Source organism: Ochotona princeps, chromosome 2 (assembly GCF_030435755.1).
Source record: "Ochotona princeps isolate mOchPri1 chromosome 2, mOchPri1.hap1, whole genome shotgun sequence".
Taxonomy (NCBI): domain Eukaryota; kingdom Metazoa; phylum Chordata; class Mammalia; order Lagomorpha; family Ochotonidae; genus Ochotona; species Ochotona princeps.
The window spans coordinates 7,065,373-7,085,958 of record NC_080833.1 but is presented as its reverse complement, the minus strand read 5'-3'; the positions used below and the strand labels follow the sequence as shown (position 1 = coordinate 7,085,958).

Sequence of the window (20,586 nt, the reverse complement as noted above, 5' to 3'; positions counted from 1 at the left end):
GTCTCTGTCCAGGTTGGCATCAGGCGGGGATGCCCCAGGCACTCACCGTCCTGGTGGAAGAGCTGCAGGATGGCAGACTCCTGGGGGTTGAAGAAGAGCGTGGCCATGTCGTTGTAGGTGTCATTGGGACAGAAGAACGCCTTGATGCTCGAGTTCACATCTGATGTGACCTACAAGGCACGAGTGACAACGTCAGTGAGGCTTTGTGCAGTGGCCAGGGATGCCGGCATTCCACACGAGTGTCGGCTTGAGTCCTGGTTCGTGCCTTCTGTCCAGTTCTCTGCCTGTGTACCAGCGGAAGATGGCTTGAGAACCTGGGCCCCTGCCACCCACGCAGGGAAACCCGGATGGGAGTTCTAGGAACCCGGCTTCAACTTGGCCCAATTCCAGCTGCTGTGACCATCCGGGCAGTGAAGCAGCAGGTGGAAGCTTGGTTTCTCCCTCCCTCACTCTACCTTTCCAAGAAGTAAAGTCAACAAAAGGCACCTGTCCAGGGCCCTCTGGAGCCTTCAAGAGGATGTAGCCAACTAGATTGGAAAAGGTTGCCTGGTCAACTTTACCTGCAAATTAAACAAGCAGCAAAGACCAATCTATGTTCCCAGCAGCCAACGGTGACGCTGAGCTCTTTGCATTTTGATAGCATTCAGTGAAAAATCCAGTTAAGGCGTTTGTTCAACTGCGCTAATAATGAAAATGTCACTACAACCCTGACTCACAGGGGGTGAGCCAAGTTCTGCATCCTCAGCCCAGGCTACGAGTGACTCATGATGCAGCAGAAAGTCTGACCTGAGGAAAGGTGAGGCCAGGCCATCTGGGAAGGGGGTGCTCCTGGTCACCACCTGACCCAAGGCCCCCCTGACTGTGGCTCTAAATGAAAAATGCCTTTGCCTTGAATTGGCTGTAGAAGAACACGCCGCCCGGCCCGATGTGAGACCTGGGGCTGACACCGTGCACCGAGCCTTGCCTCCCTCTAGACACTGACTGTGGCGCAGAACCTAAACTGGGAAAAATGAATCAGTACATCTCAGGGCCCTGATTCTTGCTGGGAGGAGGAGAGGCTGATGTGGTCTGACGCCCTGGAGGGAAGGGGTCCTGGCTTGTAGTCAACGGAGCTCAGGGCGTACACTGTGCAAGACGTGGGTAGAAGTGTGACCTCAAAGATCAACTAAGGGTGTGGGTTATTCTACTAAGGCTGCAGCAAGACCCTCACAGGGACAGTCCAACAATTCCAGCGAGTGTTTGCCAGACAGCGCCCCTGCTGGCAGAACCTGGCATAGGAGCGAGGAGAGGCCCAGGCTGGCTGGACTGGCAGCTTGCTGGCAGTGGCCACAGGCACCATTCTCAGACAAAGCCTGAAGGGCCTGGGCGTCATAGTGTGTCTTGGAACTCACTGTGCGTGCCAAGGCAGAGCACAGACCTTGGTGTCGGATGCCTCTGACCCAGCCTGCCGCTCTGCAGCAGCCATGGGAAGGGCGAAAGGTGTTTGGTTTAGTCAAGCCTCAGTTTCCTCATCTGTCGGACAGGGATGACACCTGCCCCGCAGTGCCACACTGCAAGCTGTGGGGTGACGGGATGGGATGTCACCAAGCAAGATGGCCCTGCTGGCCAGCAAGGTGGTAGGGAGCAGGACACGGGATCCTGCAGGAGGAGAAGGGCTTGGCCAAGTACCTGTCACACAAACATCGGAACACAGCCCAGAAGACCAAAGGGCCCACAAGGACCTGCACTAAAGAAAGTTACTTAGAGAGTGTGCTTTGAAAAACATCTATCTGATTTAGTAACGGACTGACCAGGGTCAAAGGCCACCCAGACAGCCAGAGTTCACACTTCCCATTTGGCCAGCTACGTGCAGCCTCCGCAACATGTTTTTCTTTTTTTTCCTTTCATGCTTTAAGATGTAAAAACTGTTCTTAGCTTGGGGATCGCACAGAGACAAGCAGCTGCCAGGTGCTCCACTTAACCAACCTCTCAGCCGACAGGCTCTGGTTGTCCCGAGGCTGTTCCTGGGGACCCTGAGAACACAGACCAAGGCTCTGACAGATGCCTGCAGCCACAACAAGGCAGCCTGGCCCAGAGGCCAGAGCACACACGGCCTTCTGGAGTGGACCAAAACAGAGCAGCAGGGTAAGGTCCGATGCCTTCACCAGTGGACTGTACTCCTCAGGGCAGAGTTGTGAAAGATACCACCTACCCCGAGAACGGAGACGGATAAATGCAACAAGCATGAATGGGATCTGTGACATCCAGAGGCACTGGAAAGAGTTAAGATGGCCATTCAGGGCCCGGCACCGTGGCCTAGTGGCTAAAGTCCTTGCCTTGAATGCGCCAGGATCCCATATGGGTGACAGTTCTAATCCCGGCAGCTCCACTCCCCATCCAGCTCCCTGCTTGTGGCCTGGGAAAGCAGTCGAGGACGGCCTGAAGCCTTGGGATCCTGCACTCGTGCGGGAGACCTGGAGGAAGTTCCTGGCTCCTGGCTTCGGATCGGTGCAGCACTGGCCATTGCAGTCACTTGGGGAGTGAATCATCGGACAGATCTTCCTCTCTGTCTCTCCTCCTCTCTGTATATCTGACTTGGTCATGAAAATGAAATAAATTCACCTGTCACAGCTGTCACACCTCCCTCACACCTGCAGACTGCCTCACAGCCTAGGCAGGGGCCCTTCTAGGCCCAGGGAGTAGTCAGCTTCCTCACACATCTGCTTCTCCTTAGCTCTGTTCCCCAGCTCTTAACCAGCGCTGCTGCCCAGGGCACCTGGGGCACGTCCTCTCACAGGTGAGAAAACCATCACGAATCCCAGCACATCTCTCAGCAACCCACTATAGCTGTGGGATGGATGACGAACCCCGTACAGCTATCTGCTCTAAACAGAGGCAAGCTGTGTATTTCTGGATTCTTCAGGGTCCATGAGGTAGCAGGTGCACTGGGGTTACCTGGAGCTTCAAGGAGCCATTACTGATCTGACTGGAGGATGACAGCTGGCGGCACTCTCCTAACACCATCGAGGCCACAAATACCACCAAGGTGGTCACCAGAGACACCAGGAGGCTCTCTAAGACTCTAGAAAGGAAAGCACAGCCGTTTTAATGCCACCCAGAGGCGCCCTGATCCCAGGAGTACTAAGACCTCCAGCCCTCCTGTCCCTCAGGAGCATTCCCAGTGGCCCCTGGCCAGTCACCACACACGTGCAGAATTGGTCAGAGCTGGGCTGGCTTGCAGCCATGTGCATGCCACTCAACAGGGGGCTGCTGCAGCCACACCACCTCTCTCCAAGGGAGGCAGCGATCTTCCACGCAAATCCAGGGCAAGGGGGCCTCCCAGCAGGGAGCCTTTCCACAGGGTCACACTGACCCCTCTCACTGCATCACGTGACCGAGTGACTGGCCGTCAACCAGCACCTATGAGCTTGAAGCTCACACGCAGCCTCTGGCTTGTCCACCAGAAGTGGATCTGGGACCCTGAGGACTTTCACTCAGCTGGGGAAACAAGGCTGGCGTGGCAGGCAGGTCCAGCTCACGAGGCTGTCTTCCTTGGGAGAGAGATGAGGTGGCACACACCACACTCGGGGAGCCACAGCAGGCTGGGGAGGCGACTGCAGATACCTGACCAGCTTAGGTTTCGGGTGCACGTTGCGCATCCGGTACTTTGCAAGCCTCTTGTTCAGGCAGTTGAATGTGGCTCCCAGAAGGCCCCCAATGACCCCCATCACGACGAAGAAACCCATATCCATAGCTGTCCAGAGATGGCATTTTTTATCAGAGTCAGAGCACTGAGAGAAGGGGAAAGGGAGGGAGAGAGAAAAACCAGGGTGGCCGTGAGCACAGCAAGGGACAGAGAGGAGAAGGCAAGCAGCAGAGCCGGGGCTGAGCTCCCTTCCAAGGGAGCCAGGGTGGGGTCCCTTCTGGAGGAACAGGAGCCGTGCTGGGACCCTGCTCCCAGCCAGCAGGGCATGCACGAGATGAAGGGGCTGAGATGCTGGGTCTACCCCCCATCACGACTGTCTGCTCATGGGTCAAGTGCAGCATTCTAGGAGGATAAGGGCAAAACATACCTTAAACTCGCCGAAGTTCAGCAATCCTGGGAGCTGGAAGGAACCCCAACTTCCAAACTGAATCCCAGAACGGAAGAAGTTGAGGGTGAAGGTGGCAGACATGGAACAAAAGAGCTGGGGGTAGTGACAAAAACAAGAGCACTTAACGCGATGCAGGCTGCTCCGCCCCTCCTACAGCCCATGGCCCTGCGGCCTACGGGGCCAGGTGAAGGGAGACCAGGCTGCAGGGAGCTGGGAACAGGGCCGGAGACATGAGGCAGGCGTGACCAACTCTCCACCAGGCCCTAGGATGCTCTCAGACTGATTTATCCAGGGCCTGCTCTGGACAGGAGTCCACGCTTGAACGAAGGACTCACAACGGGAAGAGAACCCTCTGCGGGGAGGGAGGAGTGGGGCTCCAGTCTCTGCTTCCTGCCCCATGATATCACCTAACCCCACATTTCCACACGTGAAGGCTGATGCAGAGACCATGGCAGTCTGAGTTGGCCTTCACTGTTTGGGAGAAGAGGGGTGAGTGCAGCTAGGACAGTATTAGAAACTGCACAGTGCAGGTGATGGGTGTCTGAGCCCACACACCTGGTCTCGTCAAGGCCACCCAGAGCCCTGCAGCGAGACTCCCAGCTGTACTTTAGGGTGGGGTTACATCCTGGAGGTGGTTTTCATTGAGGGTCCTCCTCACCACTTTCCATGTGAGCCCCTGGTTCCAGAAGGATGAGCCCTCCTCCAGGCTGAACAAGGTCGCCCCAATCGGGGCCCCAAAAGCCGCAGCGATCCCTGCAGCGGCTCCTGCTGATACAAAGTCTCGCTTGTCTCTGGGAAGAGAAAGAGAGAGGCAGGAAGGGGGAGGGAGGGAGAGGTAGGCAGAGAGGAAGAGGGGGAGGGAGGGAGGGAGAGAGGAGGGAAGAGGGAAGGAGGGAGGAAGAGGGAAGGACAGAAGAGGGAAAGAGAGAAAGAGAAAGGTTTTATCCAGAAAAGAGCCCCCAGGCCACTGAAGGCTGTCCCTCACTTTCTCACCCATGAATACTTGATCTCATACTCGAGGAAAAGTCAGAGATCACAAAAGAGCAGGACCCTGGAGGGGCAGTCCTGCAGCCAATCCGGGCCACTGAGGAGCCGGATGCTGTCCACCTCAGTGCTGCCTTGGGTCCGAGAACGGACGCTCCCGACGCCTATGGCCTTCCATGGCTCCCGGTTCATGAGGCCAGTCCCTTACAAGGTGCACAGGTTAGTAACATACATGAACCCACAGGGCCACAGAGTGTTCTGAGCTGAGCACCTCCTGCCCAGAAAGGTGGCTCAACAGGCTAATCCTCCTGCAAGTGTTCGTATTGCAAAGCTGGTTCATGTCCCAGCTGCTCCACTTCCCATCCAGCTCCCTGCCTGTGGCCTGGGAAAGCAGGAGAGGATGGCCCAAAGCTTTGGGACCCTGCACCCGTGTAGGAGACCCGGAAGAGGCTCCTGGCTTCAGACTGGCTCAGCTCTGGCTGTTACCATCATTTGGAGAATGAATGAGTGGATGGAAGATCTTTCTCTGTCCTTCTCTCAGCAAATTTGCCTTTCTGATAAAAATAAACAAACATTAAAAAAAAAAATCTTCTTAATAATATGCCTGCCTTTAGCCTTTCTCAGTTAGGCTTTTTTTGATTTGTTTCCTCATTTTTCAATTCATTTAAAAGACAAAGAGAAACAGATCTCCTATCTTAATGCCTTCAACAGCCTAGACTGGGCCAGACCCAAGCTGGGGATCAACAACTCAATCTGGGCCTGCCACTGGGGGCGGGAACACAACTACTTGAGCAATTTGCAAGAATCTAGAATAAGAAGCAAAACCAGGGCCCCGTGTGGCCTAGTGGCTAAAGTCCTCGCCTTGAAAGCCCTGGGATCCCGTATGGGCGCCGGTTCTAATCCCGGCAGCTCCACTTCCCATCCAGCTCCCTGCTTGTGGCCTGGGAAAGCAGTCGAGGACGGCCCAGTGCATTGGGACCCTGCACCCGCGTGGGAGACCCAGAGGAGGTTCCAGGTTCCCGGCTTCGGATTGGCGCGCACCGGCCCGTTACGGCTCACTTGGGGAGTGAATCATCGGATGGAGGATCTTCCTCTCTGTCTCTCCTCCTCTGTGTATATCTGGTTGTAATAAAATGAATAAATCTTTAAAAAAAAAAAAAAGAAGAAGAAGCAAAGCCAGAATCCGACCCAGGCATAGACACAGCATGGTGCACCACCTCTGCCAGGCCCAACGTCTGCCCAGCGTCTGCCCAGCGTCTGCCCAGCGTCTGCCCAGCGTCTGCCTTGTCTTTGGGTTCCCCTCTCGGGCTGTTTTCCTGGCCTGAGATTTCCACACCTCACACAGCATGACGGAAAGAAAGTCAGGACACCAACTCCCTTCTTGCGCTTCCTCCCGAGAGTAACTCAAAGCCCCCTCTTCTCCGACCCTTGGATCTCACATGTCGCCTGCCTAGCAAGGGCAGCAACTAGCAGCTGGCCCGAGAGCCTGCTATGGCCAGCAGTCCCTTAACATTCTTTTTTCAGCAAAATCAATTTGATAACTTTTCCTTACCTGTCACTTCGGAAGTAGGGGAAGTTAAACTGGATCTTCCGTAAGGAGATGCTCTGAAACTAAGCCCGGAGAAGACAGAGTTGGAGAATGGCCGCCAAGCACCAGAGAAACCCTGGCACCAGGGACCCTGTGCTCACGCCCACCTAGCGGGGGAGGGGTGTGAAGTGGGGGGTGTGGGCAAGGAGGCAGAGCATGACAGCCATGTGGAGAAAAGGAAGTGGCTCCGCTGGGAGGAAGCTATTTTCCCTGCCCCCACACTCCTAAATCCTTCACAAATTGCATTACGTGCAGAGTCAACGATTCAGGGCAAAAAAAGAGGAATAAGCTGAGCAAAGGGTCGGGAGGAGTTGGCAGCAACCGTAGAGGCACAGTGCGCACCACTCGGGCCATGGCAGCACGGACGGGGCCCCTGCTGCCTGCCCTGGGCCTGGCCTCTGTCCACCTTGCAGCTCGATTCTGAAGACTTGGCAGCTGAGACAGCAGCCAGAGATCAGAAAACCAGGCTCCGGGAGGAACATGCCTCCATGTGACAGCTCACGAGGAGGGGAGGGGCCGCCCCCTTTCGCCCAGGAAGGCCAGCTGCCCACGCAGGGTACTGGCTCCTCAGCCTCTCCGGGCCTCAGTTTCCTCATCTGAGAAAAGGGGTGATGGTAATGGGGCCTGACGGTGGCTGTGCAGGACAGGGTTGGGACGCATTGGCCTGCAGTCTGTCAGGCAGACAGCACTCTGGCAGCTGTTCCTGGGACTTGGCCACATTAAGCAGAATCAGAGCAGTGCCCAAGATAATCCTGCCCACCGTGCCCAGCCTTTGGTCCTTTGGCAGTAATGAGGTGACCTGCACACCACCTCCGTGGAAGCACTGGCCAGAGGCTGTGGGGGCCCTAGGTTACTTTGCCTCGGGCTCTGTCTGCATCCAGCCTCCACTCGAGACACAGCACCATCTGCTGTCGACCCAAACGGAATTGGGTCCCTAAGTCACGTTAGGACGCTCCTGTCCGCGAGGCTCCAGGGGAGGGCCACTGCCTTACCTGAGGGAGGCCGGCTCCTACCACGGCTCCACTGTGGATCATGGGGCCTTCCTTCCCCACAAACAGCCCTGGGACAGGGAAAGACCATCAGCCAGCGTGCCAAGTCTCTGGTCAAGAGACCATACTACCTAAACTTCTCTCAACAGCTGAAAACCAGATATGGGTTATGACTTTATCAGACAAAGACTGAGCCAAATTCTCATCTAGTAAGCTTTGTTTAAAGCACTGCTAACGGCCTTTAAGTGCCAGGCCTTTGCCATCACTGCCAGCATTCCGCACAGGGGGAGTTGGCTCAAGTTCTGCTGACTCCGCTTCTGGTCTAGTTCTGTGAATGGCCCAGGAAGGCAGTGAAGGGGCCCAAGTTCTAGGGCCCCTGACCCATGCAGATGCAGAAGAAACTCCCAGCTTCAAACCAACCCAGCTCCAGCCATCGCGGCCACTTGGAGAGTGAACCAGTGAGTGGAAGATCTCTCTCTGTCTCTCCTTCCCACTCTGTAATTTTGCTTTCCAAATAAAAATAAATCTTATAAAATAAAGTATTGTGGGCCTGGCACGGTAACCTAGCAGTTAAAGTCCTCGCCTAGCACGTGCCGAGATCCCATATGGGTGACGGTTCTAATCCTGGCAGTCCTGCTTCCCATCCAGCTCCCTGCTTGTGGCCTGGGAAAAGCAGTCGAGGACGGCCCAAAGCCTTGGGACCCTGCATCTTTGGGGGAGACCCAAAAGAAGCTCCTGGCTTCAGATCGGTACAGCTCTGGTTGTTGCTGCAGCCACTTAGGGAGTAAACCAGTAGACAGATCTTTTTGTCTTTCCTCTCTGTAAATCTGTCTTTCCAATAAAATAAACAAATCTTAAAAAAAAATAGTAACACAATTTCTACACTAAAATATTAAAACAAACAAATGAAAACCTACAGTCCATGAGACAAGACTCATGCCCTGCCTGTCGTTATACAGCCCGGGAGCCAAAAACACCAAACCAGCATGGCTTTTATATTCTCGCCTGTTATGGAAACACCCACAACGTCTCCTCCAGTTTCCTTCCCGGCCCTCAGAGCCTCCATTATTTACCATCTTATCACTGACACAGAAAGCTTGCTAACTCCAAGACCAACAGGATGGCAGAATGGCATGTCTGTCAAGTCTCTCTGAATGGTGACAGACCAACAGTACCTCCCTTTTCCAAAAACAAGAGCCCAAGCACTGCACGGGCAGACATCCTGCATGCACTGCAGGCAGTTCCCTGCAGAGATGAGACCTACCTCCAGCCACACTGAAAAGCACCCCGAAGACTTTGCACAGCAGGGTCCGCAGCCGCACAATTCCTGGTACCTTGACGCCATTCAGGTAGCACTTGATCTCTGGGATGCCCGAGCCTGCGGCCACTGGCTAACAAACAAGAATAGGTACTCCCATAAACTCAGTGACTCCACTGTCCTGCAGGCCCACCCTTACCGAGTGTGCAGCTAACCAGGGAGAATGGGACCTCTTCAAGGGCAGTGTCAGCTCACCAGGAGGGCTGGCTAAGTCACAGGTGCTGACCCCACCTGGACTTCCTGCTCAGCAGCTCTGAGGGACACAGGTGCACCTGCCTCCCTAACAAACTCCCATGAGTTAGCATCGCCTGGGACATCAGCAGTCAACATGGTACCCACTAGCAGGGATTCTGACCACTGGTCAGAGCCGGGCCAGGTCCGAGCAGTTTTTAAAAATTCTCCGGGTGCCTCCGAGTGCTGCTGAGGCCAGAACTGCCACCCATCACAGACTGGAGTCTGTGAGTGGATGAGAAGCCACTTTTGTAGGAAATCTGTGTTCTCAGGGTAGCTGTTGCCTAAGGCTCTAGAAACTGAGAGGGGGAAGATAAGCAGAGCCTGGACAGACACCTGAGAGCACCTCACCTCAATCAGGACGAGAAGGCTGGCCAGGAAGACGAAGGTCAAGTTAAAACCCAGGAGTTCAAGGAGGGACAGGGCGAGGCAGCCCTTCTGGCTGCACTCCTCCACGGCTGGGGAAACGGGTTAAGGAAGATGCAGGCTCACACCTCCCTGCCTTCACAGAAGCAGTGCACAAGTGCCATCCATGTCCAAGTTGACTAAGGGGGAAGGCACTGTGGCACAGCAGGCATCCCACCTACACCTGGGAAAGCAGCAGATGGCCCAAGTGTTGGTGATCCTGTACCTGCATGGGGGACCCAGAAGAGACCCCGGGCTTCGGATCAAGTCACCTCTGGCTGTTGCAATTATTTGGAGATTGAACCAGTGGATGGAGGATCTTTGGCTCTCCTTCTTATGACTCCCATGTGCGTGATGGTGGCCAAAGCACTAGAGCCTTTATCCACTACTTCAAGAAACAGAAGCAGAGGAGCCAGGATTTGAACCAGCAGCTGCAGATGGGCTGCAGGTGTCACATGCACGGGCTTAACTCACGGACCAGGATCCTCCCCCTCTAGAGCATCTTTTATTGGAACTGCACTGAATTTAGGACAACCAGCCTCACCATGTCATATGTGCCTTATCAACAACAAACATGGCACGTCTCTATGGATGTCTTCCTTTTGTGTCTTTCAGTGAGAATGTAAAACCCCTAAAGCTAAACTCGAATAAGCTGCTCTTCAATAACATGCTCATTGCTAAACCCATTTGCAGACAATTTCAGTGACCACTGTGGCCCAAGGACCACACAAAGGATACAGGCTTCTACCACTCCAAACTTGAGTTGGGTGAAGAGCTGCACGAAGAAGTCCACGAAGAGACCCACCTGTGAAAAGCCAGAGACCCATCACCAAGCCTCCCTCCCACCTGTCTCTAACGCCGGTTCTAATTCCGGCTGTCCCGTTTCCCATCCAGCTCCCTGCTTGTGGCCTGGGAAAGCAGTTGAGGATGGTCCAAAGTCTTGGGACCACCTGGGCACCTGGCTTTGGATCAATTCAGCTCCAGCTGTTGCAGCTACTTGGGAAGTGAAGCTACGGACAGAAGATCTTCCTCTCTGTATATCTGACTTTCCAATAAAAATAAAATAAATCTTAAAAACAAACAAACAAACAAAAAAAAAAAACAGGAAGGGAACACAGGTGAGCTGAATGAAGCCAAGTAAAAGAAAGGGGGGAGAGATGTGAAACTGAGGAAGAGTGTTTGGAGTAAGGGTGCTGGGTTGTTAGGGGGAGCTACTGAAAGCTCTCCAAAGGTAGTTTGAAAAGAAGAGCAAAAGTCTTCCAGGATGCTTGGTGGAAGAATGGGCATGACCTGGACATTGGTTTGCGTGCTCCCAAAGGACCATCAGTTAAAGGCCCCCAAACTCACAGGATCATGGGTTAGGTGTGAGAAGCCTGATGGTGAGGCCTCTGGGAAGTGATCAGGATTAGGCTGCTGGGGGGTCCCGAGACTGAATCTAGGGGGCTTTTATAAAAGGACACAGGGCCGTGGAGGACACGCACGGCCTCTCAGCTCCCTGGCTCACCACCTGTTCCTTCTTCCACCCATTTTCTGCCATCTCCCGCCCTTGCTGGATGCCAGATCAATGAGGCCACCCCTTCTCTGTGACCCTTCAAACCATGAGCCTAGCTAAGCCTTCCTCCTTGAGCAGCTCCACCCAGGTACTTCGGCTAGAGTTATGTACAGCTGACAAGTACAAACGAGCACACAGGCTATTACTTTATTACTCCAAATACTCACTCAGGCACGCGTGGTTTCTGCATATTGATCATTAACAGCTTGCATTTCCTAAGTCATCATTTTGATTGACACCCATTGCACAGTCAATGGTAACCCTGGGAAACAAGCGGGATTCTAATACCCTATTCTCCTGCGTGCTCAGAGGCTAAATGGAGAACTGGGAAGGCTGCTAATTTAATGGATGCAGGATCAAAGGCTTCAGGCATTTAACTCTGGCCTTCTCTTGAGCCAGTGTCTGGAGGCATTCCAACACTGATGTGGTAAGCAGTAACAGATCCAAGGATGGGACAGTTAGTGGTCAGAGGAGCTAGCTGCTGTATTTCAAGGCAGGTGATTGTCCTAGAATCTAAGACATGAGGCAGATTTACTGGTTACTGGCAGCTCGGAGGAGTCAGAAGCAAGAATTGCAGAAAGATTGAACCATATGGCCGATGACTTGCCCACCACAGGGAAATTTGTAACCAGGAAGACATTTGGCAAAATAAACGCTCAGATTCACACCAGACTAATGCAGCCCAAATTAACTCAAAATGGTGTCCATCCGAGTGTTGCCAAGGAGGTCTTCTGGATGCCTGCCAGTGGGCCACTGTGGCTTAGCCACAAACTGTGATGAGTGCCATGAAAGCAAAACTCGAGGCTGGCCCTTGTGGCTGTGTTATCTGGCACCTGCTTACACTGTGCAGATCCAACACGCAGCATTAAGTAGAGACTAGTGGCTGCTCCAGAGGAATGCAAGTACATCCCCAATCTAACTTTGTACTGATGGAAAGTCAGACTGCACATTCATCCTTCTGATTCGCTAGTGTCTTTCCTGGTTCTTCCTTAACATCAGGTAGCTGTTATGTTCCAAGCATTCTGCTATTACAAATGTTCCCATCTTTGCCTGTGATGTCACCTGCCAGCTTGCAGGGACCCTGTGCAACACCCGCAACAGCCAGCTCTTCTTGCTAGGCCAAGTTAGCAGTGGGTAGGGCAGAGCCCAGGAGAGCCCAGGAAATCCCCTATAATTTGTGATGCTCACCCTGTTACTAGTTCCTTGTGCTAACAAAAGGGCATCATGTCCTCACTCCTTTGCTTTTTCCTCACAGGATGACCTCAACACCCACAATGTACTCTACCACTAAGTTCCCAGCCCCACAGACATAGATAGGCCTACAGGAGAGAGGCTTAACCAGCTGGATTTTATGACTTATGATCAACAAATATCATAAAACATGAAGTCTTGACCAAATCTTTGAGTGCTTTGAAAGTACTACAGATAGGGCCCAGTGGCGTGGCCTGGTGGCTAGGGTCCTCGCCTTGAATGTCCTGGGATCCCATATGGTTGCCAGTTCTAATCCCAGCAGCTCCACTAACTCTCTGTCTCTCCTCCTCTCTGTATATCTGACTTTGTAATAAAAATAAAATAAATCTTAAAAAAAACAAAAACAAAAGAAGAAAGTACTACAGATATACAACTCATTTTATCTCAGAAAACAAAAGTATGTGAAACTGGGCCAAGATTAATTTCAAAGAGAGAGACAAAGAAAGAGAAAGGCTGGGCTTCGTTATAATGACAAACGTTAAAATGCTATATATCTAACGGCCCTGGTGACAAGTGACAGCTGTCATTCGCCAGGCCAGGGTTTCCCTGGGACAGGCCACCCCTCTGGCCCACCACATGCCCTGCCCCATGCTTACCAGGCCAGTGCAAACTCCAATTGCAAACACCACCGTCCACTTCACCACCTCATACCAGCGACCTTTCTGCGCACATGGAAAACGAACAAATGAGTCTGGTTTGGGATTATGCGGTAGAGGGAAGGAACATGCTGTGACCAATCAATGTTAGACTAAATGCCTCACAAGCAAGAGAGCAAGCGGGGTGAAGCCACGCCCACACCCCAGGTGCCTTACAGCACAGGCGTGAGAAATTCTAGCAGGTTGGGCCAGGTACACTGATAGCGGCTATGTTGGCTGGTAGAATGAGGAATTAAGAAATTAAATGCCAACATCTCATGAGATGACTAAAGGATCAAGGGACTGGGATATTCACTGAAGGATTCCAAAGAGAAGAGAGTTGTCTTCGGACTGATTTGGTCCCAAGAGGTCGAGAAAGGCAAGACTCACTTTATTGTCCATGGTCTCCAAAACCTCCAGGTAGGGGTCGTTGATACAGCGGTCGTAATCCAAACTCTGCCAGAGGAGCACAGGGAGGAAATGTCACTTCAGGGGGGAGAATCGCCAAAACCAGAGTAGGGATGGTCTCTAGGCTGCTGCTACTGGCCGGGTGGATGGACAGAGCAGGGCCACCTACAGCACCTGGTGGACCTCGGCAAGGCAGCAGTCGCGGAGGCTGTGGCCTCCAGGTACTGGCCAGTGCAGCAAAATTCACACAACACTGTTGTGAGGTTAACACCTAACCTAGTTAGGGAGAGTCTTAAAATCACAGACTTTTACACTTCCTGTTCCTGAGAAATACAGAACTGTAATTATTACCAGGCTCACCCAACTTACTTCCTTAGATGTGAACAAAAGCTTCAATGAACTGCAGCTAATTTAGGAAGTCAGCATTTTTTTAATAGTTAGCATCCATGAAAATAAGGTTCCTCAAGAGACAAAATAATATGAAGATACATTTTAAAAATCAGCGTGTGGGACCAGCACTGTGACTCACCTGGTTAAGCCATCACGTGAGATGCGAGCATCCCAGATGCGAGCCAGTTAAAGTTTGGGCTGCTGCACTTCAGACCCAGCAACCTGCAAATGTGCCTGGGAAGGTGGCAGAAGATGGGCCAAGCGCTTGGGCCCCCGCCACCCATGTGGGAGACCCAGAAGTTCCAGGCTCCCAGCCTCAGCTGGACAAAGTCCTCGTTGTTGTGGCCATTTTGGTGAGTGAACTGGTGGCTAGAAGAATCTTTCTCTTTTTCTCTTTCTGTAACTCTACCTTTCAAATAAATATAAATATATATGTATATTAAGATTTATTTATTTTTATTGAAAAGGCAGATCTACAAAGAGAAGAAGGAGAGACAGAAAGTTCTTCTGTCTGGTGATTCACTGCCCTAGTGGCGCAATGGCCAGAGCTAAGCTGATCTGAAGCCAGGAGCCTGGAGCCTCTTCCGGATCTCCCGCGTGGATGCAGGGTCCCAAAGCTTTGGGTCATCCTCTACTGCGTTCCCAGACCACAGGCAGAGAATTGGAAGGAATATGGGGCAGCCAGGATATGAACTGGCGCCCATATGGGATCCCTGCCAAAGCAAGGCAAGGACTTCAGCCACTAGGCTACTGTGCCGGGCCTGCAAATAAACACTCTTTAAAAAAGAAAAAAAAAAAAGGTAAACAATCAAAGGCAATTGTGCTTTATGTCAGCAAGAGGCAGGCATCCAGTCCAGCTCCTAAAGCTCGGACATCTACAGGAGAGTTCCTTAGACCATGGTTCACAGAACAGAGCCTTCCAACAGCTTACAGCTACAGATCTGTAAAAAAACAATCCTAACATGGCCTGGAGGAGCAGCAGCAGTCTGACAACAAAGGAACACGGTTGATCCAGCCCTCATTCCTTCCCCTCCACACCACACCTCTAGGCCAGCTAATAAACAAGAACTTGGCCAGGCAGCCACACTCCAGGCAGCAGGATGTCAGCCAACTACAGCAATCACTCAGGACAATTTATCCTACAATTTATGACCTCCCACAGTAAATCCAAGTTCCTTTTTTATGACAGTCCTGGATGTAGCAACAGGTGACTAGTAATCAATTATTATAACCGAAACTGACAGCTATAGCAATCAAATAATGATATGACTTCCTCTATCTCCACAGAGAGACCCGGAAAACGTCTAGGTTAAGCAACAAAAACGAGATGCAATAGAAACATTTTTTTTTTTAAGTTGCAGAATTTTTAAAAAAAACCTGCATAATTCCATCTCGAGGAGTTCAAATCGGGATTATGTGTGTGTCAGCATACATAATTCAAAAACATCGGGAAAAGCATCTGCAAAGTGCTTAAAGATGTTTACATATGGGTATTGTTTCAGATTCTCTTAAAAAAACATGTTTTTCATATTCTAAAAAAAATCATCCTTCTCTCCCCTTATTCTAAAGCAAACAGAGCGAGCAAAATATTTCTGCAGGGAAACTGGACTCATTTGAGTGATCACACACAAACAGCCTCAAACACAGAGGCACACTGCTTAAAAAAAAACAAACAAGTGACATCACACTCTACCAACAAATAGGGGGAAAAAACACTGAAAAATACAAACCGGTTCTCTGATTTGTTAAATTTACTCCAGTTTTCAATCTGTTACCTGACAATCAGCTCCTAAAATCCTTGGAATATCTGGATGCCTGTCTTCGTATGCTAATGAGACGCCTGGTTGCTGGGCCCCTGGCTAGCTTCAAGATGGGGACTGGGCACAGCAAAGCCCACGGTCTGATTAGATCGGAGCTCCAGCCCCACCCCCAGCCTCCGGGGAGGGGCTGAAGGTTCAGCCCAACACTAGGGATGCAATCAATCATACCTACGTAATGAAGCCTCCAAAGTGCCCCAAACCACCTGGGCTCCTGGAGCTTCTGCAACCCTGGGGGCGCAGGGAGGGTGTGGCCTCTGACCCTCCATGAATCAACAGCTTGGAAGGGTGGGGTGATAAGCTATATGCCACCGGCACTTGCAGTGGGAAAGGTCTGGGACGGAGCCCGCCCTACCTCCAGAGAGACAGTGTTAGACAGAGGACCCTTGGCCACTTCCACTTTGTGTGGGCAACAGCGCCACACTGCGGTGTGGGCTAGGAGATGGAAAGCACTTCGGCTTTTTCACATGTCTCAAATCCAAGCAGAAACGACTGGTCCATGGAGTGCCTGACGCTTCTGTCCAATACTGCTACTATTAGAGCTCACACAAGGCCCCCGAATCTGCCCTTTTGGACTTCAAGCTGAGAGCAGGAAGTCCAAAGCAGCAAAGGCAGGGGTGGGCTGTTTCAAGTTCCCCTCCTCTGTCCCTCCAGGAGACCCCAACTGTTGTCAACTCCTTCCCCAAGTACCTCCTCAGAGGTGAGACCAGAGTTGACACCACAGCCAGGTCCCAGGCCAGCTTGGCCCATGGATAGTGAATGGTCCATATCTCCCCCCTAAAAGCCCTCTACTCTGCCTTTAAAATTACCTACAAATTCCTCTTTCCCATGAGGAGGGCTCAGAAGCTGGATTATTGGGGACTGGTTCCTACATTAATTCCGCAGGTAATGCCAGCTTCCTTCCCATCAATCTGTTTCCTGCAGCTCATTTCTCGAGAGAAGGCTCTTTTGTCCCTAGACTATGGCTTCAACCACACGGTAAAGGCTTTGGATGTCCAAAAGAGGCAAAGCTGGGGACAGAGCGAGATTAGTGGTTGCCTAGGGTCAAGGCCAAAGGCAGCAGCCAAGTCAGCTCATCACTCTGGAATGATGGTTGCAGAACTCTACAAATACACTTAAAAGACTATTAAATTCCATAATTTAAATGGACAAATTGAATTCTATGTGAATTACAGCTATTATTATACAGTGTTCGCACTGTGGCACAACAAACTAAGCCTGTGCCTGCAGTGTAGGCGCTCCCACATGGCTGCTCCACTTCCAGTCCACCTCCCTGATAAAATGTCTGGGAAAGCAGCAGAGGATGCCCCAAGTCCTTGTCTCCAAGTACCCATGTGGGAGACCTGAAAGCTCTAGGCTCTTGGCTTCAGACGGGCCCCTGTCTGGCCTTTGCAGCCATTTGAGGTGTGAGCCAGAGGATGGAAGCTCTCTTTCTGTCACCCTCCTTCTAACTTTGCCTTTCAAATAAAAATAAATCTTTTTTTTAAGTGTGTCATAACCTAGTAAAGTTTAAATAATAGATAAATAAAACTACTAAAAAGGGCTTTTTGAAATTGCATCACCATGGTGCCAGCACTGTGCAGCAACAGGTAAGGGCACAGCTGGTTAAGTCTGCAATGCCAGAATACTGCACGAGTGCAGGTTCAAGCCCCAGCTGCTCTACTTCCACTTCAGCTCCTTGCTAACATGCCTAGGAAAGCAGCCAGAGATGGTCCAGAGCAGACACATAAGTGGCCCTGCCGGCTGCATGGGAGACCCAGATGGGGTTGTAGGTTGCTAGCTTCAGTCTGTTCCTGCCCCTGCCAATGTGGCCATTTGGAAATTCAACCAGCAGTTGAAAGATCTCTCTCTCTCTCTGTAACTCTGCCTATCAAGTAATGAAAATAAGTTTTTTTAAAAAATTAGTTTTATAAATATATACCAATGGAGGATGGCATGGTGGCTCAACAGGCTAATCCTCTACCTATGAGTACCAGTATCCCCAGGCTACAGCATTGGGCCTACAAAAAATTCTATGCTACACTACTTATTTGAATGTGCACACAAAATTCTACAGTAAAACTTAAAAAAAATTACAGAGAAAATGAGTTTGAGTATATCTTAGCATGTTAAGTTTTTCAAATCTACATAATATTAAAGAAAGGCATTAAACAATATACAAGTCCCACTTGTTGGAATTAACCTAAAGGGAGCAATTTAAGGCCAACAGAAAGGCTGGCTGCCACCACTGTGCAACTCATCCCAGACGAGCTGGGAGGAGCCCAGGGTGCATTAAGTAAAAATCACAGCACGAACACTATTCTCTTATTTTAAAAACATTGCAGATAATAAGTCTAAGGTGATAGAAAAATTGTACTCCGAGGTTGAGAGAAGAACAGGTTAAAATAGTACATGTATATTTGGTACACCCTCACTTTGTTACCTAAGAAAAGCATGTAGGCTGTTGGGCCCCTAATATTCTCCATCATGCAACTCCACTGGCCCCTCCAGTGGTGCCAGCCATAATTTCAAGGATGCTCTCCTCCAGTTTTCTCTTCCCATAGTATTTTGAAGGAAATCCTATACATTGTATCATTTTACTCATTAATAATTCCACATGCCCCCCCCCCCCCAACTGGGGAGCACACAGGATTTAGGTCTGGGATTACCTCAGACAAGATTTCTTTGAGGGTTTCCCAGCCCCCCCCCCCCCTGGAACCGCTGGACTCAGAAGTCCAACCATGGGGAGAGTGGCAGGACCCGTGGTCTGACAGTGCAGTGCGTGTGTCTGAACGGGACCTCCTTAGTTACTGAAGATGGAGCAGTGGACAGCACGCCCAGATGCACACGGAGGATTTGGCAGTCCACTGGAGCCTGCGGAGGACATCTGGTACCACAACAGAGGAAGGAGGGCAGAACAAATTGGTTAACTACCCCAGCCAAGTGTTGCCAACAAATATCTGGGAGAATGAAGACTCTAAGGTGGACTATGTCAGCCAACGGACCTTGGAAGGATTTCCTCATCCTTGGATTGGCGAGACCAACAGCATTTCAGAACTATCAAACTATTGAAACCACTTGAATAGAACCCTCAGAACATGCTCCAGATCGGGGACCCTGGGACGACATCAGGTGGCCACGCCCCATTCCTGGGTACTGAGAATGGCTGGGATGCTGGGTGTGGCTTCTTCCCCTTGTCTCCCTCCTCCCCCCAAATTATACAACAAGATAAGGAAGGTGTGGAAATAGTGGTCTCACCTGCTTCCCCTGGTCCTCTACCCTTCCCACCCTAATCAATTGTATAAATATCACAAAAAAATTTTTTTTTAAAAATTCAATGTGGGCCCGGCGGCGTGGCCTAGCGGCTGAAGTCCTCGCCCTGAACGCCCCGGGATCCCATATGAGCGCCGGTTCTGGTCCCGGCAGCTCCACTTCCCATCCAGCTCCCTGCTTGTGACCTGGGAAAGCAGGAGAGGACGGCCCAATGCATTGGGACACTGTACCTGCATGGGAGACCCGGAAGAGGTTCCTGGTTCCCGGCTTCGAATGGGTGCGCACCGGCTCACTTGGGGAGTGAATCATCGGACGGAAGATCTTCCTCTCTGTCTCTCCTCCCTGTATATCTGACTATGTAATAAAATGAATGAATGAATGAATCTTTAAAAAAAAATTCATGGATTTAAAAAAATATTTAAAAAAAATTCAATATGTGTCTCAGGAGGAAAGGAATTTTTAAAATGTTTACCATAAAACATTATTATTACATATAAAAATAATTTCTTGGCATTAAATATGCAATGTTCAAGCTTTCCAGTTTTAAACGCTATATTAATTTTATTTGAATCCATTTCTACCAAAGTTCCTTACATTCTATTTGTTTATCTTTCAATCTTAGGTTTCCACTCTCAACTGGTTTGTCTTTGTAATTTGTTTACCAACACAATTAAGACTTTGGAATCTTCTTCCATGTACATTTTGCCAATTATACCACCACGGTGTGCCATTCTGCTGAGACTGGGTCAAAAAGCACTATATGTGCTGGTGTGTTTTCTTGTTAATTTTAAAGTATTTATTTCCTTGTATATGGTTGAGAGGTTCGTAAGAAATTAGTGTAAGGCATTCCATATCGTGCTATCCTCTTGGCTGCACTGCCATGCCTGGGACAGCTTTCTTGCCCCTTGTCTGGGGCCTCACCACGCCTTCTACTTGGTACCTGCCACTACCAGCACTCCACTCACTTCGCTGAGTGGTTCATATATTGCTGTCGGCCGCCACATACATTCTCCTAACTTTGAAGGGTCAGTGTCCTTTCCTGGCACTAATTTGTATTTCTCAATCAGCCATGGGCATACGAGTCTCTGGACAACACCTGCTCTGTTTAAGCCTGTTCAGCTCGGCAGCGGAGCAGAAAAACCAGCCAGGATGTGGTGTCCGAAGGACCAATTAGAGAGCCCTTCTGTAAACTGTTTCCAAAGTGTGCTCTTTCTTCCTGCTTTCAAAGCAGTTTGTTGCCTGTTCTTGACTCTTTGATTAATTACGCAGCTTATAAGGTTCAGAATCCCCAATTTGACATCCAATTTGTGATGGATGATTTTTGAGTAATAACCTCTACTCTGTGAAACGGGCTTTACCAAACAGCAACATTCTCACCAGGTCACAGAGCCTGCCTGGCTCGTTGGAGGTAGAAAAGGGCACCTCTCAGAGCAGAAGCCTGGGAGACAAGCCACATCCCGGGGTCCCGGCAGTTGGAGATGACTGCTGTGCCAGCCAAGATGTCTTTAGATCTGGGCTGCATTTCACACCCCTCTTGCCCCCATGGCCAGGGATATCAGCCTCACAGCCCACGTACAGCATCCCTGCAGGACACCTGCACAAATTGTAAAGAAAGTCACTGGGCCAGGCATTCACCCAGCTGTTGAGACGCCTGTGTCCCCTGCTGACATGCTTGCATTCAGTCAGCTAGAAG

At 50.8% G+C, this 20,586-nt stretch overlaps 1 protein-coding gene across 2 annotated transcripts in view; it reads right to left on the bottom strand.

The window, feature by feature from the left end:
• Positions 1 to 20,586, bottom strand: part of CLCN6 (chloride voltage-gated channel 6) — a 36,778-nt gene that overhangs the window by 7,789 nt on the left and 8,403 nt on the right. For both annotated transcript variants that reach the window (XR_009246877.1, XM_004596037.2), the window contains exons 3-14: positions 13,417 to 13,482; positions 12,988 to 13,053; positions 10,327 to 10,393; positions 9,535 to 9,641; positions 8,899 to 9,025; positions 7,638 to 7,705; positions 6,610 to 6,668; positions 4,732 to 4,864; positions 4,053 to 4,166; positions 3,604 to 3,770; positions 2,935 to 3,061; positions 47 to 170 (exon numbers count right to left, since the gene is read on the bottom strand). Coding sequence is in view for 1 of the 2 variants with exons in the window: in XM_004596037.2 (XP_004596094.1) it covers positions 47 to 170; positions 2,935 to 3,061; positions 3,604 to 3,770; positions 4,053 to 4,166; positions 4,732 to 4,864; positions 6,610 to 6,668; positions 7,638 to 7,705; positions 8,899 to 9,025; positions 9,535 to 9,641; positions 10,327 to 10,393; positions 12,988 to 13,053; positions 13,417 to 13,482 (1,225 nt within the window). In the remaining variant the exon portion in view is untranslated. The remainder of the gene's footprint in view (positions 1 to 46; positions 171 to 2,934; positions 3,062 to 3,603; positions 3,771 to 4,052; positions 4,167 to 4,731; positions 4,865 to 6,609; positions 6,669 to 7,637; positions 7,706 to 8,898; positions 9,026 to 9,534; positions 9,642 to 10,326; positions 10,394 to 12,987; positions 13,054 to 13,416; positions 13,483 to 20,586) is intronic.